Here is a 25,429-nt window from a genome sequence, read left to right as displayed (position 1 = left end):
ATCACCCACGACTAGTGTGGGGCTTTGCGACTCGAAGAGAGTCTGGACATCGTTGCTGTAGAAAGTCGTGTTCGGAGGTTTGTAGGCGGCATATAATTTAAGTTCTTCCTCCCCGGCTTGAACACGCACTCCTTGAGTACGCAGGGATCTGTACGGTGCATGTTCCAGCTCATCATGTACAATGTCCCTCCGCACCAGGACCGCCGTTCCTCTGTAGGCGTAGCCCCGGGGAGAGACTTCGTCACGCCGGTACACGAAGTAGTTTGGGATTCGGAGCTCCACGTGTTCCGCGAGCTTCGTCTCGCCCAGGAGGATAACATGGACGTCCTGCGACTGGGCGAGTGTAGTTAATTCCCGGACATGCCCTCTAATGCCACCTGGGTTCCAGTACAGTACTTTTAGCAAAAACGGAATTGTGTTAGGACGGCCATTCCTGCTGCGATCGCTGGCATTATGCCCTGGCCCTGAAGGTATGCCGTGAGGCCGGTCATCAGAGCCTCCACCACAACCCGGACTATGGCCATGACGTCCGGGTTGGTTTGCGCTTCCCCCTGGTCCTGGTATGTGTGTGGTAGGGTGTATGTAGGCGCTTCAGTGGGCTGTTGGGTGTGGCGCTGGGAGAATCTTGAGGCAGATGTTTGCACAGGTCGTTGAGCGGTCTGTTGAGTAATCGGTTGGGCGAGCCCTTGGATATGCACCTGCACTGGTCGTGCGGATGTTTGGGTCGGCACCTGAACTGGAGCCTGGGCAGAGGGCTGAGCGGTCGTCTGTGTGTATGCCCAGGTCTGAGCATTTGTTTGTGTAGTTGCCTGGGCGGATACTTGAGCAGTGGTTTCAACGGGCATTTGGGCGTGTTCTTGGGTGGGTGGGCGGTGAGCAGTGGCCTCCTCCCTTGTTTGCCTCGAGTGAGGTGTGGAGGCAGCTGCTGGCTCAGCGCGCGCCAATCGGGCGGCTCGATTTCTCTTTTTCTTTTTTTTACGAAGAACCTGTCCTCTCTCAGGGGGTGGATTGGCGGGTGGCGCAAGTGTTGTAGGATCCCTTATGGGATCATTCCTCATGACGTCGAAGCCGGCTGGTCGAGAGTCATGCGTGGCGGGAGTTGCTTGTGCAACGCCAGTGGGTGGCAATACGGTGGGAGGCACGGGTGCTTCTTCTCTCCTCTGCCGCTGTTGTCTCTGAGATGCCCGGGGTGGGGGTGGGGGGAGAACCATACCCCTTCTCCTCGCCTCTCTCTTGTAGTGTACGCATCTCCTGTCATTCGCAGCATGAGCTTGTCCGCAATTTGCACAGGTAGGTGTATCTTCTCGGGACCTCTGGCAATCACGGGTGGGATGTTCACCGGCGCAGCGTACGCACCGTTGTGGTCGGTGACAGTTAGTGGATGCATGGCCAAAAGCCTGGCATCTATGGCATTGCGGTGGCTTCTTTGATCCACGCCACGCCTCCACAGTGATGTCTGGCATGTATAGGAGCTCAACGATGGCATATAGATCACGGAGCTCCTCTTGAGTTAGGTGCGCTAGCTGCACGAAATATATACACCCGTGCTTTCCAGGTGGTGGAGGAATGGCACGTGCGTTTTCAGCTGGAAAGCCAAGGTCTCGGAGCGCCGTGATAACCTCTTCTGTAGGTGTATCCCATGGTAGCCCTCGAATAGCCACCTTCGTGGGCCGCTCAGTCTCAGGACTGTAGCAGAACCAGGATATAGTAGCATCCTGGTTCGCAGCACGTGTAAGATACCGCTGCACTACCCTGAACTCGTCTGCCGACTTGGGGAGGAAACGAACTCCTCGGCCAAGAGGGCGTGCGCTGGGTGCATGTCCCAGCTCTCGCCGTAAGGCTTCAAAATGCCTCGTCCAGTTGGGTAAGCATTCGACGACCAAAGGCGGGTAGGACGACCGTGGTGCAGGCTGTGTTGCAGCGGCGGTGGTAGCAGTACGTGGCGGGGAGTTGCGTGGCGCGGCTGGCATGGCCGCGGTCGCAGCGTATGATGTACTCGGCTGTGGTGATGTAGGCTGGGACACTTCCATGTCTACGTCTCCTCTGGTGGGTGAGGCGAGTCCTGCATAGCTGGTTGAGTCTTTAGGCCAGCTAGCGGACTCAAAATGGGCTGTTGACTGTGTTGTAGGGGAGCGGGGAGGCTCAGGACGTATGGTGAAGTGCGCAGAATTAGAGCCGGGCACTTCCAGCAGTGGAGACTTTACTGGAGTTGGTGCCGTGGGAGGTATCTCTGGTCGTGGAGGCGACACTCCACTCTAAGCTACGTTAATTCCTCACTGGTATACTAGATGGCGTTAGTAGTACAATACACCGCGCTAGCAATATATCTCTATATTCACCTGCAGTTTGCACGCCTGTACGTATCGCCTGCAGTAAGCAGCCACAGCTCGCGCAGGCACTCTCCCGGTAGTTTTATCCCCCACCCCGGCGTGTGGGGGAAGCGAGAGCCACGCCCCGGGGGACAAGGTTCTAACTCCCCCGGGGAACGTGTGCCACGCGCCGCCTGGGGGACCTTTACCCAGGACTACGTGGTCGATCTGAAAAATCATCATCAATCATTTTTAACTAGACTAGCTTAAGCTCACGACTTCGTCCGTGTGGACTACACAAATTTCACATCCCTATTTAAAGAAAATAAAAAAAAAATTATAATTTGATTTTTTACACCTTTATTTCCTGTTATCTCCCAAAGCCATAATTATATCGTTGATCATTCCTCCCTGTGTTGGGGAAAACACGTAGAGAAACTTTCAGCTTTTATAAAATAACGAAGGTCTGGCACGCGCTGGCTCTCTTTCTAGACGAATCTAGACTGAATTACCTGTTTCTCAACGTCGTACCGCCACTCTATGAGCGGGTCTTCTTGCAGGCCCAGGTCTGCGCAGGGCCGCACTAAATTGTCTACCTGGAAACAAAAAAACAACATTTTATAAGCTTTTAGTTTTGTCAGATTCTACGCGTGCAGTTTCTACCCAAAACGCTCCCCAAGTTAAATATAGGTAACTAGACGATGCCCGCGACTTCGTCCGCGTGAATTTAGGCTTTCAAAAATCCCGAGGGAACTCTTCAAATATCCAGGATAAAAAGTAGCCGATGTCCTTCCCAGGGATGTAAGCTATCTCTGTACCAAATTTCGTTAAAATCGGTTGAACTGATGGTCTGCGAAAAGCTATAACACTGACAGACAGACAGACACACTTTCGCATTTATAATATTAAGTACTAGAGGATGCCCGCAACGTCGTACGCGTGGATTTAGGTTTTTAAATTCCCGGGGGAACTCTGATTTTCCGGGATAAAAAGTAGCCTATATCCCCGGTATGCAAGCTATCTCTGTACCAATATGCAAAATCGGCTCATATGCAAAATCGGCTGAACGGGTGAGCCGTGAAAGGCTAGCAGACAGACAGACAGACAGACAGACACACTTTCGCATTTATAATATTAGTATGGATGGAAGTATGAATGTCGGAAGGAAAACATTGTAAGTACCATAAAGTTTAATTTTAATTTAATCAGTTTTTCAATCATTATTAGATTAATACAAAATCACTATGGAAAACTACCACGACGGAAAATATAATTAACCAATTAATTAATTGCATGCATGGATACTTTGCGTACCGTAGAGATGCGTGGCATACAAGTAACACATTTAACTAGTCACGGAGGGATTGTATTCAAACATATGCAAAGTAGACTAATTAAGTAACACTTTAATTAAATTTTTATTTCATCATCATCTTTTTAAGCTATTGTTTGCCCATAACTCGTTTACTCTGCCACTCAGAATAAATACCTGTAGAAGTAGCCCTAATGTGACTGCTAAAGCGAGATAGCTAAATGCATTTAAGCTCTAATCAGAACGTGACAAAATGATTATTTTTGTCCTTATCACCGTGGGTTCGTTAGCAAGTCGTCCCATTCCCAACTCGTCCAATTCGCAGTTCGTCCCATTCGCAGCTCGTCCCATCGCAACTCGTCCAATTCGCAGTTCGTCCCATTCGCAGCTCGCCCTGTTCGCATCCCATCCCATTCGCAGCTCGTCCCGTTCGCATCTCGTCCCATTCGCAGCTCGTCCCGTTCGCATCTCGTCCCATTCGCAAGTCGTCCCATTCAGTATTTATATTCGCAACTCGTCCTATTCTTAGCTCTGGGCTAGGAAAGTTTTACATACTATAATGTTAATTTGAAAAAGTATTGACTGTAATTATTTCAAATTTTTCGATTGGTAAACTTCGGAGGTAGCGCGAGGGGGGCATAAAAATAAGTTTTAAAATAAAACAGACAAATCTCTTCCTAAAAAAATCCTACTTTGAAATCTTTTCACAAAGTGAAGGGTTGTGGCATAGGTCCATCAGTTAAGTGCAGATTGGCAGACTTCACAAATTACACACCTTTGAGAATATTATGGAGGACTCTCAGTCGTGCAAAGTTTCCTCACGATGTTTTCCTTCACCGTTAAAACAAGTGATATTTAATTGCTTAAAACGCACATAACTGTAAAAGGTAGAGATGCGTGCGTATGGATCCCCGGCATATAAGTAATACATTTGTATCGAAAGATTGTCTTCATTAATCATCAAAAGAAGGGAGTAAAAAAACGTAAAAGAAACGTACGACGTCGGCTGGTCACGACTTGGTAACTTTTTTTAGTCTGCCGCGTCGAATCGTGCGCTTGAACTCGAGTTCAAGACAAGTCCTATATAATCGTATTTTATATTCAAACTAGCGAACTACCCCGGCTTTGCGATAATCTATCTACATATAAAAGGAAAAGCTGACTGACTGACTAACTGATCTATCACATCTCAAACTACTGGATGGATCGGGCTGTTTGGCATGCAGATAGCTATTATGACGTAGGCATCCGCTAAGAAAGAATTTTTTTATCTCGCCATTTTTATTTAAAAAAAAATGCGTAGTATCGTTTTGCTAACCAGCACCCTTTATCAAAGATTTTTTATCTTGACCACTTATTACCATTGTTTTTATCATTAGTGGTTATTGATAGCCGTGAGAACTGGTGTCTAAACTCTAGACCTCATTTATAGGTTTACAATTAGGTTGATGTCCTCTGCCACACAATGTGTACCTGATACGTCGTAATAGAGAAAGAGCCTGTGAGTTCCAAACTTTCGTTATTTTATAAAAGCTGAAAGTTTATCTGCGCATTGTTCCAAATACAGGGAGGAACGATCAGCGACTATGAAGTTTGGAATCTTTGGATCATGGTGACTTTGGCAGATAACAGCTAACAAAGACGTATAAAATCTTTCGTCAAAGTATAAAGTCTATTTTTTTTAAATTTTAGAAATCACGTCATACATTAGTATCGTGGCCACCTCCTGCCAGATACCTAGGATATATTAAAGTTTAAGAGTGTCCAAAAGTAAATCCAAACTTCACAGTCACTGATTGTTCCTCCCTGTGTTTGGGACAATGAGCAGATAAACTTTCAGCTTTTATAAAACAACGAAGGTCTGGTCCTCACGGGCTCTTAGTGCATAATATGACATAGTTCACTTTGATATTTACATTTTTAGGGTTCCGTACCTCAAAAGGAAAAACGGAACCCTTATAGGATCACTTTGTTGGGTCTCTTGTCTGTCAAGAAACCTACAGGGTACCTACCGTTGACCTAGAATCATGAAATTTGGCAGGCAGGTAGGTCTTATAGCAGATATTAGGGGAAAAATCTGAAAACCGTGAATTTGTGGTTACATCACACAACAAATTAAATTGTGGTCATGAACTAATAATTAGTATTTTCAATTATCAAAGTAAGATAACTATAATATCAAGTGGGGTATCATATGAAAGGGCTTCACCTGTAGATTCTTAAACAGATTTTTATTTATTTTTATGAATCATAGTTTTTGATTTATCGTGCAAAATGTCGAAAAAATGCGACTGTACTACGGAACCCTCGGTGCCCGAGTCTGATTCGCACTTGGCCGGTTTTTTTTAATAGAGAGAGTGAGCAAACGAGCAGGCAAGTCACCTGGTGTTCAGTGAGACATTGAGTAACTTTAAGTTTGAAGACCAAAGAAAGTGAGAATGGAGGCTGAACAGTGAGTGTACTAGGAGACTATAAGTTGTAAAGCACTTACTAGTAAAGCTATGGGGTTCTGGCTGCGGCCCTCCAGACCTTCGGCCAGTGTCATGAGATCGACCTCCAGGAGGTTCTGTCCGGGAGGCAGGCTTTGTAGTCTGGAAAAAATGAAATAATCATTGTATTTTAATGTTGAAGTACAATTTCGTATATTGGGTATTTGACTCCAATTTTTTTTATTACTTTATTGTAAACTAGTATAAAAATAATGACGTAAACTAAAAAAACCGGCCAAGTGCGAGTCAGGCTCGCGCAATGAGGGTTCCGTACTACAGTCGTATTTTTTCGACATTTTGCACGGTAATTCAAAAACTATGATGCATAAAAATAAATAAAAAACTGTTTTAGAATGTACAGGTGAAGACCTTTCATATGATACCCCACTTGATATAGTCACTCACTTCGAAAGTTGAAAATACTTATTGTTAGTTCATGACCACAATTTAATTATTTTTTGTGTGATCTAAGCCTAAATTCACGGTTTTCAGATTTTTCCCCAAATGTCAGCTATAAGATCTACCTACCTGCCAAATTTCATGATTCTAGGTCAACAGGAAGTACTCTGTACGTTTCTTAACAGACAGACGGACAGACAGACAGACAGTCAGACAGACAGACAACAAAGTGATCCTATAAGGGTTCCGTTTTTCCTTTTGAGGTACGGAACCCTAAAAACTAATTAAATCGATCAAATAGCAATAATCTTATAAGCATAAAGTTATAAATATTTCTGAGTAGACAGAGATAGCGAAATATCATTTTGACGTCACACTTTAGTAATGCCATAGTAGCTTCGTGCGGTTTCATACAAATTTTCGTTTTGCGAGAAAGGGATAGAAGACCCTCCCACTCCAAAATTAAAATGCCTGTAACTTTGTAAATCTTTGTTGGATTTTAATATTTTTTTCAGCGTACGTTATTATTTTTATCCTAGTTTTTAATAAAGTAATTATTTATCAAATTCAAAAGTAGGAAAATACCCAATTGATAGTAACTCCGATCTCTTTTTTTAAACTTTTTTGAAAAAAAGATTTTTTTACATGCGGCTTACCTGATTTTCAGCATTTCGTCGATGGGCAGGTGGTCAGGGACTGGCTTGAGGTGGGGAATGTTGCCGGCCAGCATGAATGACGTCACCATGCCGCTGGGGCCATTGCCTGCAACAACAGACTCTAATAAGACCTAGGATTCAAAGTCAAAGTCAAATGATTTATTCAAAATGGGTAATAAATTACGCTTATTGATGGTCTGGTATGGTGTTAGATTTGTAAGATATAGTGGTGATAATTATAACGCAAACTTAAAACTAAAGCTACGAGGGTTCCAAACGCGCCCAGGTCTGAGAAGAGCCCACAACAAACTCCGTCGGGTATTCTTTTTATTATCACCACTTTACAAACTTCTCTACATAGTATAAAATAAAGTCGCTTCCCGCTGTCTGTATGTATGAACGCGTAGATATTTTAAACTACGCAACGGATTTTAATGCGGTTTTCACCAATAGATAGAATGATTCAAGAGGAAGGTTTATAAGTATATTTTAATATTGGTTTGTGTTAATTTGTTGAAATATGACGATATTTGAACAAAATGTTTTCACAAACATTTGAACAAACATTTCCATCGAAAATGACAGACACACTGTCGATGTCGCATTAATAACATTATAGAATGGAAGTATGGATTATTAATCACTTCTCACTGACACCCACTGCTGACACCACATTAGTATCTAGATTGCACCCATGCGAAGCCGGGGCGGGTCGCTAGTAATGGTATAAGTCTGAAATGTGTTTTGTTCATCGTTAATCTCGGATTTCTACCGGCATTCACTCTGTAAATCCTCAGGGAGTAGAGACACGCAGAATTCCGAATCTACATAAATATATAAAAGTAAAAGGTGACTGCCGGACTGATCTATCAACGCACAGCTCAAACTACTGGACGGATCGGGCTGAAATTTGGCATGCAGATAGCTATTATGACGTAGGCATCCGCTAAGAAAGGATTTTTGAAAATTCAACCCCTAAGGGGGTGAAATAGGGGTTTGAAATTTGTAGTCCACGCGGACGAAGTCGCGAGCTCGTAGGATACAAATACAATAGATTAGATGACCTTCAGCGTTTATGACATCGCTTTTTATAGGCTTTATATCGTCGAGCCACTGAGCTATCAAGGTCTAGCAATGGATTGCACCCATGCGTGCAAGCGTCTGTCTGTATACCCAATGTCACGGTTATATAGCAATAGTCACGTAACTTTGTGCTACAAACTACTAGTTACATAATTCTACGGTTTACGCTTCACTGCGACATCACCTAGTTTTTTTTATAGAGTATTAGCCAAGTTGCTGACTAATATTCCCCTCCAATTAAGCGTAAAGCTTGTGCTAGGAGTAGGTACGACAATAGTGCAACGGGTGGGATTTGAACCGGAGACCTCTCGGTTCAACGGAGTGGACTGAAGTCCGCTCCGTTGAGCTATTGAGGCTCTAAGTTTAGTAGATGTTTGATGAACTTAAAGTTTTGAAAAAGTGAAAGATTGAAAAAAAAATTTTTAACACGTCGTAGACTACGACGTGTTGAAAAATTTTTTTTTCAATTACATACAATTGTATATTATACTAGATGATGCCCCCGACTTCGTCCGCGTGAATTTAGGTTTTTTAAATCTTGTGGTAACTTTTTGATTTACCGGGATCAAAAGTCCTTTCCCGGGATGGGATGCAAGCTATCTCTGTACCAAATTTCATCGAAATCGGTTAAATTGATGGACCGTGAAAAGCTAGCAGAAAGACAGACACACTTTTGCATTTATAATATTAGTATGGATATACGACTTAGAGTGAAATAAGGATAATATAAAAAATTGTAATCATTAAATCCTATTAAATCTTTCAAATAACCACATTGACAAGGAAAAACAGAAAAGGTAACAGGAAAACCGCAAACGAATCGTGACAATTTTTTTAAATAAAAACGGTGAGCAAACGTGCAGGCGGGTCACCTGATGTTAAGTGATTACCGCCGCCCATGAACATTTGCAGTACCGGAGGAAACACCAATGCGTTGCCGGACTTTCAGGAATTTTTTGGTCTTAAATTTAATTTAATTAAAAAAAAAATTAAAATCACGGTTTTCGGTTTTTCCCTTCACTTGTGCTATGAGACTTCAGACTAACAATCAAGAGACTTGTCAGACGCGTATACACGAAAGGGACAAAACAACAAAGGGTATCATCCTTACGTATCACGTTTTACGTTACATCAGCGACATACCCCCCCGACCGAAACGACCCCCCTGACAAAAGGCGCCCTAAGCACGTCCTTAACGATCCCGACGATCAAATCATGACCGACAATGCTCCCTATCTCGTAGGGCTACACAATCCAACCTTATCACAGCGTCTTCGCCGGCGAAGACGAGGTCTCGGATTTCTAACGTCACCCGGACGTGGACTCACGCCACGGCCTCGGGGGCGTACGGACTAACCAACAAAACCGACAACTCCACCCATCCCAACGTCATCCTAAGCCGTGGTCCGAGCCTCACAGGAGGCGCCCTTAGGAGGACGTTGCCCCCCGACCTCTCGAATTATTTCTTCGAGCCCTAGGGCTCACCCCCAGGCGGAGCTTCGCGCTCGCCAACCCCCCCGGTGCCGCTGTAGCGGCCAGTAGGGCCTACGCAGCATAGTCAATTCGAAACAACACAAAAATACTTACGTATGAAAGGTTTTGTTTCATAATTCGCGTTTGCTACAACTTTTACACAGCAATACACCATAAATGGCTTCTACACACCTTCAATACTAAATTAAATAAAAACTCGTAATATTCGCAATAAATTACTCTCACAGAGGTTTGTTGGGCACAAACTACAACGTGCCCAACAAAAAAAAGCTAAACTATGACAAAGACAAAAAACTGTGTTTATGTCTTGATCACTCTTCAGAGCTTTTCTATACACCTAGCTTGCTCTAACAAGGTATTATTATTTTAATGCCAAGTCTCCTTGATTCTTAGTCTGAGTATGAGACCGACCTATCTGCCTTTCACGATTTTAGGGCAACTGGAAGTACCCTATAGTTTTTTTCTTTTGAGGTACGGAACCCTAAAAACAAAGCGTTAAATAATTTAAAAATACCAACTTACCGATAACCACAACTTCTTTGTAAACCACGTCATCCGACAGTGTATGTTGGCAGGGCTTCATCGTGTCTCGCATTTTTTGAACTAATATATAAATAACATATAATGCAGCCTCTTTTCTATAATCACTTTATATAGTCTGTTCCAATGTCAAGCCTCTATACGTCACAATTTTAAAATTCTCTAAACTTATTATCCTTCTTATGGCTTTGAGCTTAAACTATTCTCCTTTTATTAAGTCAATATTTTTCTTAATTACTTATATTATTCTTCACCTGTTAGATTATGTCTTATATTTTTGTAATCTGTGTCAACAAATTTAATTCGTCTTCAGGTGTTCTCTTAATTAATATGCCTCTTCTTCTTTTAAGTAAGTTTAATGTATATTCTCAGGTCTATGGCTTATATTACTTCTACTTAATATTGCAAATAAATACACGTTGTTACTATTAATTTAATTAATTAATATTCTTCTTATCCTCCAATTGATTTGTGTCTTATTTATAATCTGTGACAGTTATAATCTGTATATGTTTATTTAAATAGAGAATGCGAATGCCTTATTTGTCTGTGACTGGAAATGACTCTTGTTTAAAATAATCGAATTTAGAATTCTAATTTTAAATGCGTTAAAATAATAAATTAAGTATATCACGCGCAGTTTAAAGTCTTGCCGACTGGTGTCAGTTCTTAAGTAAGCCTCTTTATGGTGAGTCGTTAAATACTATGGGTTGGTTCTAGTGCGTCAATATCTGAAACAAAGAAAACAATGTCAATTTTGTATCGATACATAATTTTTTTTAAATAGAAAATCTAAATATATAAAAGGAAAAGGTGACTGACTGACTGACTGACTGATCTATCAACGCACAACTCAAAAAACTGGACGGATCGGGCTGAAATTTGGCATGCAGATAGCTATTATGACGTAAACATCCGGTAAGAAAGGATTTTTGAAAATTCAACCCATAAAGGGGTAAAATAGGGGTTCGAAATTTGTGTAGTCCACGCGGACGAAGTCGCGAGCATATGCTAGTAAAATATATTATCAGTAGAGATTACGACATAGTTACAGTTGACTTATTTAGTGCAGCAAAGGTCAACGTCTCTTCACCTACATTCAGATTGGCTTTCCGCCAATACCTACCTAGATTTCTAGAAAGAGGTATGTAAGTGTTCTTTTACAAATACTAGAAATATGAGAAAAGCAGATATAATGAAATGCGTTATTAATACGGCCTAAAAAGTATCAAATAGTTATTTATTAATACATAGTTACATAGAAACAATTTTTTTTAATAGAAAATCTAAATCTAAAATATATATATAAAAGGAAAAGGTGACTGACTGACTGATCTATCAACGCACAGCTCAAACTACTGGACGGATCGGGCAGAAATTTGACATGCAGGTAGCTAGGTATTATGCAGCATATTATATAGTCGCAGACTATGTAAACGATAAAAAAGCTTGGATTTGACTCGCTCCAGCAATGCACGGGGCTGCAATGGCTTGTATAGTATGGTATAATAACATTGTGAATTGAAAAATTAAAAAGAGCAACCGCCGAGTTTCTTGCTGGTTCTTCTCGGTAGGAACGGCATTCCGAACCAGTGGTAAATTAAAACTACCTGACTATTCATAAGTACTTGTAAAAAGTTTATATGAATAAAAAATCATTCTATTCTATTCTATTCTATAGACGTAGGCATCCGCTAAGGAAGGCTTTTTGAAAATTCAACCCCTAAGGGGGTGAAATAGGGATTTGAAATTTGTGTAGTCCACGCGGACGAAGTCGCGAGCATAAGCTAGTATTACAATAAAACCTTAAGCTCTATAGAAATCAGGCCCGCGTGGAATGGTGCCAAGAATACTGGCTGCGTTGCCGCGCTGGACAGCGTAAATAAATAAACAAACAAATAAATTTCGATTTCCATTTTTTTGAGAATGTTTGTACAATTAAAAAACAATAAAAAAAGCCTCTATGGAAAGCAATAATTAGTTCCAGGTTCGAGCGCGCTTGCCTAAAAGATGTCTAGATTCACTCTTGCCTTGAAGGTAGGTTAATGTTATACTATGTGCGATCATTAGTAGATCATTATTATACTCATGTATACGCCTTCAGGTTTATTTATAATGGCTAGTACGTATATGTACGTAATGACGTAGTGAAAAACGGTTACACATGTGAGTGCGGTACACACCCATTATCATGCGTTTATGTCACACACTGATAATATAGGACGCAGTTGGATAGTCGATGCGGAAATATGGTAAAATATATGGCATGGCTAGTACGTGTATGTATATACAATGACGATGTAAAAACGGTCACACATGTGAGATACAAACATGCGGTTATCATTAACATGTCGCAGTTATAATATAGTTGATGCTTGATATAATATACAGTGTGTCCCTCGAAAGGGGGTAAAACTAACTAGGCTATAAATTAGTTATCGCCAAAAAAATATAGAAAAAAAAATTTAAATTTAAAAACAATTCTAATTTATAGTGATGAATTAAGATTTTTGGATGGATTAAAACCATTAAACATTTACAAATAACACCTTGAAATCTAACTTAACTTAAAACAGCTGCGCGATTGCGGGAGAATGACAGCTACAATGTCACGATCGCAATCATCTCTGATTGGTTGACGCTCGCTCACTATTGGCTACAATGCATTGTTGCAAAAAGAATCGCACAAATTCAGCCAATCAGAACAATTGAGATTGTAATAATGATTGATGCAGGTTTTAGACAATCGACCTACTGTGTCTACAATGTGTCATGCCAACGAAATATCGGTAGTGATTTAAATTTTAAATCTCTGCTATAGAATCGAATAGCTTCGCTATCTGTAATGGAACTGCAGCCTAATCAATATCAATGACATACGGAGTGTATCAAACAAATTACCTATTTAGATAGGGGCACCATTTGTGTCATATCCCCGACAATGTTTCCATTGCTAGAACATTCTGTACACAAAGGTTTTATTTATTTATTTGCGAACGTTCGCGACGATACGATAGCATAATAAGATAAAACTGAAGCACAACGCACACCTACTTCGTATGAGATGGAGAACTTTTCAACCTGTAGCACAGAATGTATAATAGTACAGGTCGATTTCGTAAAACCTGCATCGATCATTATTAAAATATCAATTGTTGTGATTGGCCGAATTTGTGCGATTCTTGTTGCAACAATGCATTGTAGCCAATAGTGAGCGAGCGTCGACCAATCAGTACCCGTAGTACAAGATTTTACGTCTCACCAAACGAAACCAAATTCGAAAGTCGAAATACTTCCGCGTTACAGTAAAATGGACCTAAACAGCCTTGAATTGAAGTCAAACATTCAATGCCACTGATTTTAATTTCGCAATGTTTCCGCTTGGAGCGCTGGCTGTAGAAGTGTAGACAAACTTGAGTTTTAAAACAAGGCATTTAAGATCCAGTTTACTGTAACGCGGAAGTATTTCGACTCTCGAATTTTGTTTGGTTTGGTGAGACGTAAAATCTTGTACTACGGGTACAGAGGCGATTGCGATCGTGACATTGTAGCTGTCATTTTACTGCAATCAAGCAGCTGGTTCCTCCTTCATCCTTCTACTATGGTACTGCAAAGGCATCACCAAGGTCTGCACCGTTGTACGTACGTAGGCGAAATTCCATGGACACATACGAAGCGATTTGCCTCCTCAATTCTAATCCCAACCGCTATGATTTGGAACACCCTTTCAGCATCAGTTTTCCTCTCCAATGATAACATTCAAGTCAAGAGTGAATAGGCATCTTCTAGACAAGCGCGCTCCATCTGAGGCTGCATCATCACTTGCCAGTCTGATTCGCTACTCTATAAAAAAAAGTGTTTGATTAAAATATAAAGTTACTTAATTAAAGTTCTTTTTTTTTTTTTTTTTTTTAAATAGATATAGCGAGCAAGCGAGCAGGCGGGTCACCTGATGTTAAGTGATTACCGTTATTATATGTTAATAATAATAATATTACCGTTAATATATTATATGTTAATAATATTACCGTTATTATATTATATGTTAAGTTCAAAACCAAAACCCTATTACTCTTAATAAACGCTGAAAAAATTATCTTAAATACATTTACTTAATATAATTATCGAGTAAATATTTTAAAAGGAAAAGGTGACTGACTGATCTATCAACGCACAGCTTAAACCACTGGACGGATCGGGCTGAAATTTGACATGCAGGTAGCTATTATGACGTACACATCCCATAAGAAAGGATTTTTGAAGATTCAACCTCAAAGAAGGTAAAACAGGGGTTTGAAATTTGTGTAATCAACGCAGTCAAAGTCGCGGCCATAAACTTATAGTTACCTAACACGTTATCATGAATTACCTAGTAGTTGTTGAGTTGTAGAAAACACTTACTTGGAGTGTGACGAAAGTGATAAGTGATAACTAGATGAGTGATACCTATATTGATAAGATTACAGAATGTCGCGTCGGCTCGTCAAGTGGTTCAACCAAAACATTAACAGAGGTTTACGAACCTCAATAGTTCAACGGTTAAGGAGCGGGCTGAATTCGGAAAGGTCGCCGGTTCAAATCCCACCCGTTGCACTATAATTGTCGTACTTACTCTTAGCACAAGCTTTTCGCTTAGTTGAAGGGGAAAGCGGAATATTAGTCATAATTATAATATTCTTTAAAAAAACGGAGCTTACTGCCAGACACTTAGTATGGTGGCAACCCTCTACTAGACACCCTTTATCATCATCATCATGATCAACACATCGCCCGGCTCATTACAGAGCACATGTCTCAGAGTGAGAAGGGTTTTGGCCATAGTCTATATGGCTAGCCATGTGCAGAAATAAAATGGAATGGAATATTTATTTCATGTAGGACAATATTTATTTCATGCTCTTATGTCAACCAGTGCCAGTGATGACATATTATGGATCCGAGACATGGTCGCTAACTATGGGCCTCTTAAGAAAGCTCAGAGTCACTCAGCGGGCGATGGAGAGAGCTATGTGCGGAGTTCCTCTACGTGATCAATGAGGAAATGAGGAGATCCGTAGGAGAACTAGAGTAACCGACATAGCTCAACGGGTTGCGAAGCTGAAGTGGTAATGGGCAGGGCACATAGTTCGTACAACCGATAGACGTTGGGGTCTCAAGGTGCTGGAATGGCGACCTCGCACCGGAAGACACAGCGTTGGAAGACCCCCCACTAGGTGGACGGACGACATCAGACGAGTCGCAGGGAGCCGCTGGATTCAGGCGGCGCAAGACCGTGGCGTGTGTGTCCCTACAAGAGACCTATGTCCAACAGTGGACGTCTATCGGTTGATGATGATGATGATTATATCACCACTCGATCTTCGGTTCGGAAAGAAGATTCCAGTGAGAAGAGCCGGCAAGAAAATCAGTTTACTACTGAACCGTAAAAATGGACGTAAACAGATGATGACGGAAGATTAAGGCAATTTTTAATCTGGAACATCTCTACGTCTCTCAATATAGACTTGGCTGCCAAACTGTCTGGAGGTTATAAAACACGGCATAGACGTTACACAGTGGAACCGTGGAAATGTTATTGGCTCAAGTCTCAAAACAAATTATGTATGATGATGCAGTGATGTATCACTCACATTAAAGTGGGTTAAATATGATTGACGAGATAGATCGTCTAGGACAAATCTACTGTTGACGATATTTCAGAGTTCCGTAGCGAATAAGTCTAGGACACAGAATCATTTTAGAATTACGTACAGTACCCGGCGGAAAAGATTAAAGTCAAAGTCAAAGTCAAAGTCAAATGATTTATTCAAAATAGGTAATAAATTACGTATTGATGGTCTGGTATGATGTTACATTTGTAAGATATAGTGGTGATAATTATTACGCAAACTTAAAACTAAAGCTACGAGGGTTCCAAACGCGCCCAGGTCTGAGAATTAGGCCCAACTAATCCTCAGCTTAGGCCGTCTGTCCGTGTATACCCCACACTCGTACACGGACCACTTTTAAGAGTTTACCCGAAGGGTTAAAAAAGGGTAACTAGCTGTGATAGCCTAGTGGTTAGGATGTCAATGGGACCGATTCTCTTGAACACAATCTCTAAAATAAACTAAATTAACAGGTCTAAATACTAGATATCCTTTTCCGCAAGCAATATTATGACAGGGATAGCAATAGATTTAGACGTGTTATTTTAGTTTAGTTTAGAGATTGTGTACAAGAGAATCAGCCACTATGTCTGCCTTCTAAGTTTAATCTGAATCTAAATGACTGACTGACTGATCTATCAACGCACAGCACAAACTACTGGACGGATCGGGCTGAAATTTGGCATGCAGATAGCTATTATGACGCAGGCATCCGCTAAGAAAGGATTTTTGAAAATTCAATCCCTAAGGGGGCGAAATAGGGGTTTGAAATTTGTGTAGTCCACGCGGACGAAGTCGCGAGCATAAGCTAGTTTAAATAATGATGCTAATAACCAGGACTTCCCTCGTTTGGGCTCGAACAGAAAACCAGCGTTTTGGTTACATCGTGTAACCACAACATTCAGCTGAGTTCGGGCCTTTTCGTTGGCACGACACATTCTAGACACTAGGTACCTATTTGTTTGAATTAGATTTTAAGGAATGTTTTTTTGTAAATATTTGTGTTTGTGTTTATCGTGTGTTGGATCAACAAATAAATGGATTTCTATTCTATTCTATTCTAATCGATGGTCGGAGGTTCGATCCCGGGCACGCACTCCTAACTTTTTAAAGTTATTAGTGCTTTAAGTAATCTTGAAAATTTCAGCTTTCTAGCGATATCCAGACCGAAGCTATGACTGCTCGAAAATACGACGAAACGCTTCGAGAAAAGGTACGCAGTGCCCCGTCCTCTAGTTTGGCTCGTCTTGGCGGCGGCACGGCCGTGCCCCCTGATCACTTGCTTTCTCAGCATTTTGCTTCATTTCAGTGTTGACGTCAATGACTGGGTGTAAAAGTCAAAATGTACACCGCTATCTACTTGTAGCAAAACGCGGTTTTACGGTACATTCTCAAAAATAGACCCGAAGGACATGCGTGCACTTCTAGGAAGCTGTTAACGCAAACAATTCTCTAAAAATTCTTAAATTAATGTACCTAGGTACGTACCCATCTAGGGTTGCCAGGTCGCCAAACCTAATAGCCGGACAGACCAGACTGTTTCCAGCCTGTTTGGCCGTATATTTGGGTAGAAAGGCCGCAGACCCTACATTATTGAGGATTTTGTGTCTTAGTATTAATAGGTACGACAAAAAAATTGTATGTAAAATCAAAGCTTTTTTTATTATTGTCATAAATCTTGTTGTCAGGCGGCACTGTCGCCTGCGAGAGCGACCGACAGTCGACTCGCCTGCGCTCGGCCACGTTCGTTTGCGAAATATAAAAAGCCTAACAAAAGCCGGACAAGCCGAACACCGTTTATTTTGGCCGGACACGCAATCAAAAAGCCTATCAATGTCCGGTTTTATCCGGACGCCTGGCAACCCTATACTCATCGCATTATTCGATAGTACCTAACTACCTAACCAGGTAATTTAAGAAATTATCTTGGACAAATTGACACAATATCATGTTGCAAAGAAAATTAGTTAATACGGTGATAATGAAAAAAAAAAGTGTTGCAAATTCGATTGTACAAAAATTCATGATAAAACTGCCACAACCCTACCAGGTTAGCCCGCCTCTATCTTAGACTGCATCATCACTTACCACCAGGTGAGATTGCAGTCAAGGGCTAACTTTTATCTGAATGAAATAAAGGGAACTTTAGCGAATGAGTTATATTTACAAAAAAGTACATCCATTAATAAACTGAAGAAACAAGATGCGCTCTAAAATAAAACGGAACATAAATAATTAATGAGACACAAGATAGGGGCATCCTACCACACGCATTAAGCAATGCATGTGGTAGGGTTACGTCGTCTGTTAATTAAGGATAATTTATCTCAATTTTCATGTTAATAAGGGCAATGGCATATACAGGGTGTAACCAGAACGCTGGCAAAAACGAAGACAGGTGATAGATAGTACTGATGATACCACAAAAACGCGAAAAATAATATAAAAACATCCTATAGTTATGTAGAAGTTTACGATATATTGCAAATAAAACATCCGATTGATTTTCAGGATATTCCTATTATCCCTCCCTTCTCATCCAGATAGCTTTAATTTAAAATGTACTGAATAAATAATTACAATTTTGGTATCAATTTAAAGCATAGATATCAAGCTTTTAAATGATATTTTAAATGTTTTTATAAAAAAGTAGAACCTTTTTAACATCCATGCGCGCCTATGTGTTGAGTCGATTAGGTTGCTCGCGAGTGTAGAATCGTGAAATTTGGCAGGTAGGTAGGTCTTATAACTGACATTTGGGGAAAAATCTGAAAACCGTCAATTTGTGGTTACATCACACAAAAAAAATTAAATTGTGGTCATGAACTAATAATTAGTATTTTCAATTTTCTAAGTAACATAACTATATCAAGTGGGGTAACATATGAAAGGTCTTCACCTGGGCATTCTACAACAGATTTTTTTTTTTTTTTACGTATCATAGTTTTTTAATTATCCTGCAAAATGTCGAAAAAATACGACTGTAGTACGGAATTGTGCGAGCCTGACTCGCACTTGGCGGTTTTTTTTCTTGTTATCTCTGGAATAACCAAAGAGACAGCATTACAAAATTTAACTATAGTCTATTTTTTAATCTCGGGGACAAAAATGACGTTATTTTTGGCCTGTTTTTTACGTCTCTTTAATAGTGATGTTTCTATTTGTCATGTTATTATCAAACACGATGTATAAAGGATGTATAAGTTCCGCAAATTGCTATTGCGCTGGAACCAATCTACAAATCGAAATGAGGTCATTTTGACGTCAGCCGAAATAAAAACATACCATCAGCTCGAAACTTCAGTTTAGTGCTGACGTCACTAAAATGGTCACGCGCATTAGTAATTTGTAGGACTTATATTATCAAACGATGTATAAAGGATGTACCTATAGTAATCCATATTATAGTAATCATACAGATTATTTTAATTCTCTTACGTCATGATCGTAAACAAAATAATTATCTTATCGTAGCGCCTCGCTAAAATCACGTAAGGAGGTATGTGATTATCTATATACATATCTATCTACCTATAAAATATTGTAGATAGTTACAAAATAATTTGCAATAGGATATAATCACACCCCCGACCATAGGCGACCGATTTAATTACCTATAACTACTACCTGTACATCGGCCTGTCCGCACCCGATTTATATATTACAGTACGCGGCCGAAAGTGATGAACATGGGCTTTTAGAATGACATTTCATCTTTGTAGAGCGTTGTCTCTGTCACTCATATCCATATGACGCTTTGTCGTTCTCAGCGACCAAGACAGTGCTCTACAAATTTGCTGTTTCCTTCTAAAGATCGATGTACTAGCGTATGCTCGCGACTTCGTCAGCGTGGACTACACAAATTTCAAACCCCTATTTCACCCCTTTAGGGGTTGAAATTTCAAAAATCATTTCTTAGCGGATGCCTACGTCATAATATCTATCTGCATGCCAAATTACAACCCGATCCGTCTAGTAGTTTGAGCTGTGCGTTGATAGATCAGTCACCTTTTCCTTTTATATATTTAGAAGTGGGAAGCGCAGTGCTGAGGTCTGAGCGAAGCCAACAGAGCGGGACAAGGACAACGCTAATCGCTACACGTAGCAACATCGGTATTTCTTGTTCAAGGTAAGAACCGAGTGACGCTAGCGCGGCAGTGCCATTTATGTTGCAGGTGACGATAAATTGGCGAAGGGAGTAAGGTTGAGATGTATAGAGCGCACTTTGACTTTGCTCAGACTTAAGATTGAGTTAAAAGTTAAAACGAGACAGATTTATGTGAGAGATATATACATGTCTTGTTTTAACTCTGGCTTAAGTCTAAGCAAAGTCAAGGTGCGCTCTATAGAGTATAGATTTCACCCTGAGTATCGCTTCTTTCAGCATCATCATTATCAACCGATAGACGTCCACGCTGAACAGGTCCGGAATCCGGATTGAGGTCGCCATTCCAGCACCTTGGGAGTTGGGACCCCAACGTCTATCGGTTTTTCGAACTAAGTATGTGGCCTGCCCACTGCCATGTTGTCATGTCAGTTATCATGTCGCTTCTTCTTCACTACTACTAAGAACTAGTAAGTAGTCTGTGACATAATTATGATGACTGGTGGTAGTATATTATTGACAAAATGTATGTGCTTCAAGTGTACTTTAATGTAAACCAAAACGTATCAGTAAATCAAATGTTATCTTTTGGTCCTTCAAACCGGATATGAACCAATATTATGAAATATGTAAGTTTACTTTATTTGGACATTAGGTCGAAGTTATTATAACCCTAGTTTATTAATAGTAAACAAGCTCGACACCACCCGATAAGTGGTTATGCCCTTATCTCGACAAAATAGGGCAACCATCACATTTTGAAAAGTAGGACATCATTTTTTAAAAATCCGGTTTTAAAAGAAAAACCGACAAATTAATTTTTTAGGAAACTTGTCAACTAGAAATATTGCTAAAAAAATTTGTGAGTGTGTAAGTAAATATATAAAACTAAAAGCGAATAGGTACTTATTTAACATACACTAGCTGATCCCCGCGGCTTCGCCCGCGTAGATTTAGGTTTTTAAAGATCCCGTATAGCCTATGTCACTCAGGAATAATGTAGCTTTCTACTGGTGAAAGAATTTTTAAAATCGGTTCAGTAGTTCTAAAGATTACCCCCTACAAACAAACTTAACGACATTACCTCTTTATATAATACTAGCTGATCCCCGCGGCTTCGCCCGCGTAGATTTAGGTTTTTAAAGATCCCGTATAGCCTATGTCACTCAGGAATAATGTAGCTTTCTACTGGTGAAAGAATTTTTAAAATCGGTTCAGTAGTTCTAAAGATTACCCCCTACAAACAAACTTAACGACATTACCTCTTTATATAATATAGCTGATCCTCGCGGCTTCGCCCGCGTAGATTTAGGTTTTTAAAGATCCCGTATAGCCTATGTCACTCAGGAATAATGTAGCTTTCTACTGGTGAAAGAATTTTTAAAATCGGTTCAGTAGTTCTAAAGATTACCCCCTACAAACAAACTTAACGACATTACCTCTTTATATAATACTAGCTGATCCCCGCGGCTTCGCCCGCGTAGATTTAGGTTTTTAAAGATCCCGTATAGCCTATGTCACTCAGGAATAATTTAGCTTTCTACTGGTGAAAGAATTTTTAAAATCGGTTCAGTAGTTCTAAAGATTACCCCCTACCAACAAACTTAACGACATAACCTCTTTATATAATATAATACAACGGGCCGTGCAGCAGAAATCGTAATATTTTAATTTCGCCATAACTTCAAAACCAAACGTCCAATTTTAATCATTCAAAGACCAAATATTATCTCCATAAACTGTTCTTAGTGATGAAATCATTTATTTTGATAAGGATTAATAGAATGAGTAAAATAAACGCGTTTAAATGTAGTCCAAAAAAAATTCAAGATTTTTAAATAAAAAAATGGTTGCTGTGCCTCACTCGACATAGATGGGTATAGTGTGTCGCGGACTTTTTTGTAGATATTTATAAGATCTACAATTAATTAGAACATTTTATGGTTCTATCTTTTATAGTTTAGGCAGCGTACGCAAAATAAGTAACTTTTCTGGTTGATTTTTTACACCTTGTGTCCGAAAAAACCCAAATATCTTACGGAACCCTATTTTTTTCCAAAATAAAATATAGCCTATGTTACTCGTGGATAATGTAGCTTTCGAATGGTGAAAGAATTTTTAAAATCGGTCCAGTAGTTTTTGAGCCTATTCAGTACAAACAAACAAACAAACAAACAAACAAACAAACAAACAAACAAACAAAGTTTTCCTCTTTATAATATTAGTGTAGACAACGGGCCGTGCAGCAGAAATCGTAATATTTTAATTTCGCCATAACTTCAAAACCAAACGTCCAATTTTAATCATTCAAAGACCAAATATTATCTCCATAAACTGTTCTTAGTGATGAAATCGAAATGAATTTTGATAAGGATTAATAGCATGAGTAAAATAAACGCGTTTAAATGTAGTCCAAAAAAAATTCAAGATTTTTAAATAAAGAAATGGTTGCTGTGCCTCACTCGACATAGATGGGTATAGTGTGTCGCGGACTTTTTTGTAGATATTTATAAGATGTACAATTAATTAGAACATTTTATGGTTCTATCTTTTATAGTTTAGGCAGCGTACGCAAAATAAGTAACTTTTCTGGTTGATTTTTTACACCTTGTGTCCGAAAAACCCAAATATCTTACGGAACCCTATTTTTTTCCAAAATAAAATATAGCCTATGTTACTCGTGGATAATGTAGCTTTCGAATGGTGAAAGAATTTTTAAAATCGGTCCAGTAGTTTTTGAGCCTATTCAGTACAAACAAACAAACAAACAAACAAACAAACAAACAAAGTTTTCCTCTTTATAATATTAGTGTAGACAACGGGCCGTGCAGCAGAAATCGTAATATTTTAATTTCGCCATAACTTCAAAACCAAACGTCCAATTTTAATCATTCAAAGACCAAATATTATCTCCATAAACTGTTCTTAGTGATGAAATCATTTATTTTGATAAGGATTAATAGCATGAGTAAAATAAACGCGTTTAAATGTAGTCCAAAAAAAATTCAAGATTTTTAAATAAAAAAATGGTTGCCGTGCCTCACTCGACATAGATGGGTATAGTGTGTCGCGGACTTTTTTGTAGATATTTATAAGATCTACAATTAATTAGAACATTTTATGGTTCTATCTTTTATAGTTTAGGCAGCGTACGCAAAATAAGTAACTTTTCTGGTTGATTTTTTACACCTTGTGTCCGAAAAACCCAAATATCTTACGGAACCCTATTTTTTTTCCAAAATAAAATATAGCCTATGTTACTCGTGGATAATGTAGCTTTCGAATGGTGAAAGAATTTTTAAAATCGGTCCAGTAGTTTTTGAGCCTATTCAGTACAAACAAACAAACAAACAAACAAAGTTTTCCTCTTTATAATATTAGTGTAGATAAGAAAAATATTTAAGGCTGCGTAGTAATAAATAAATGATTCTGTAATTTTTGACAGGCCGCACAAAAAATAAGTTATTTAATACTCTTTTTTTGAGACCTTTGTACTTAGTAAAAAATCCATACCCATACTATATCTATACTAATAAATGCGAAAGTGTGTCTGTCTGCTAGCTTTTCACGGCCCATCCGTTCAACCGATTTTGACGAAATTTGGTACAGAGATAACTTGCATTCCGGGGAAGGACATAATATTATTATGCTTTTCCTTTTTATCCTGGAAAATCAAAATGTTCCCACGGGGTTTTTAAAAAGCTAAATCCACGCGGACGACGAAGTCGTGGGCATCATAATATAGTAAAAAATAAAAATCCTGACCTAAATTTTTAATCCATCTAGGACAAACAAAGGAACATGTCCTGTTGAAGTCATGCGGTTGGTGACCCTACATCTACCACACGTCTCAATGTTATCAGATAAGTCGTATCTTCGTGAGTAGGTAGAGTTCCGTTATCCATAGTAGGTAGTAGGTACGTATAGGAAAGTATGTCGCAATCATTTATAACGATGAATCAACAGAACAACAAACACGATGACTTTTATTTATAACCTACCTACTCAAAATATTCAGACTTTTGTAAGCTTCTCAAAATATTCAGACTTTTATATATGCTTTTTAAATATTCAGGCTTTTGTAAGCTTTTTAAAATATTCAGACTTTTATATAAGCTTTTTAAATATTCAGACTTTTGTAAGCTTTTCAAAATATTCAGACTTTTGTAAGCTTTTTAAAATACTCAGATTTTTGTAAGCTTTTCAAAATATTCAGACTTTTGTAAGCTTTTTAAAATACTCAGATTTTTGTAAGCTTTTTAAAATATTCAGACTTTTGTAAGCTTTTTAAAATACTCAGACTTTTGTATGCTTTTCAAAATATTCAGACTTTTGTAAGCTTTTCAAAATATTGAGAATTTTGTAAGCTTTTCAAAATATTCAGACTTTTGTAAGCTTTGCAGGGTTTCGTACCCGAAGGGTGTCAACGGGTACCTATAACCTACTAGGGCTTGTACACATAACTGCGATGCGATGTCGCATCGCAAAACCTGCTAGCTCGCACGTCGCGCGTCGTGTCGTATTGTTTAGTGTTATGAGTTTAAGTAGGTATTTAAGTTAAAAGTAGGTATTTATTTTAAGAATATAAGTTTAGACGTTAGAATATAAGTTAGAATATCATTTAATACGAAAATACTAATTATTTTTAAGGAGCGCCAGCTCGCCAACAAACTGGCTCACCAGTTTAGCGAGAGAAAAACAATTCGCATCGCCTTGATTGATTGGTCACCATATCGTGGAAGGGAGACGCTTTCCCGCACGAAATCGCATCGCAGCAATTCGTGTTGCAACTTTCTGCATTGCGGATTCGCATCGCATCACATCGCAGTTTTGTGTACAGTCCCTTAGCCTCCGCTGTCGTTACTGATTCTGAGCACAACCTAATTTTAGAGTATTCGCATCCTCTTCTTACTAATGTAATATGAAAAGGACAGACACAGTTTGAAAGTTTTAAATTTAATTTTTAGATGGTAAAACCCGTGAATTTAGCGCACAGTCGCGAGCCTACTGTTTTAATTTGTAGCGTGCACTAAAATTTTAGTTTTAATTTTAATTAGCTTTAGCTGCGCGAATCGTCTAGACTTCATATTTTTATGGGACTCCACAATGGCACCTCATTGGCACCGACCCCAAAAACTATTATTATGAAACTATATTAACTCTTGTATATATAATATATTCGGTAATAAATTAAATTATTTTTCAATTTTTAGTGTTTGTGTAACGAAGTCGGTTTTTATTTTTTTTGTAAAAAAAAATTTATTTCACAATTTTTAGTGGCCCCATGGAATTATGCTATGACTGGTTAAAAATCTACTGTTTACTAAGCTATTACACTGATCGCAAGCAATTTACTCTTATCCGTTGAGGAGTTCCAGTATCTATCTTCGAAGA

The 25,429-nt window shown here is 39.3% G+C and overlaps 2 protein-coding genes across 3 annotated transcripts in view; both read right to left on the bottom strand.

Moving 5' to 3' along the window:
* LOC117983680 (protein 4.1 homolog) overlaps positions 1-25,429 on the bottom strand; it is a 202,280-nt gene that overhangs the window by 17,471 nt on the left and 159,380 nt on the right. The window lies entirely within an intron of this gene.
* The window catches only part of LOC117983420 (oxidative stress-induced growth inhibitor 1-like), a 49,313-nt gene that overhangs the window by 7,592 nt on the left and 16,292 nt on the right, over positions 1-25,429 (bottom strand). For both annotated transcript variants that reach the window (XM_034969961.2, XM_069499763.1), the window contains exons 2-6: positions 10,265-11,013; positions 7,166-7,271; positions 6,113-6,212; positions 2,822-2,905; positions 2,340-2,537 (exon numbers count right to left, since the gene is read on the bottom strand). In XM_034969961.2, the coding sequence (XP_034825852.1) occupies positions 2,340-2,537; positions 2,822-2,905; positions 6,113-6,212; positions 7,166-7,271; positions 10,265-10,337 (561 nt within the window). In that variant the 5' untranslated portion in view covers positions 10,338-11,013. The remainder of the gene's footprint in view (positions 1-2,339; positions 2,538-2,821; positions 2,906-6,112; positions 6,213-7,165; positions 7,272-10,264; positions 11,014-25,429) is intronic.

The sequence above is a fragment of the Maniola hyperantus genome, chromosome 7 (assembly GCF_902806685.2).
Source record: "Maniola hyperantus chromosome 7, iAphHyp1.2, whole genome shotgun sequence".
In the NCBI taxonomy this organism is placed as follows: Eukaryota; Metazoa; Arthropoda; class Insecta; order Lepidoptera; family Nymphalidae; genus Maniola; species Maniola hyperantus.
This window is presented reverse-complemented; position numbering and strand designations above follow the sequence as displayed.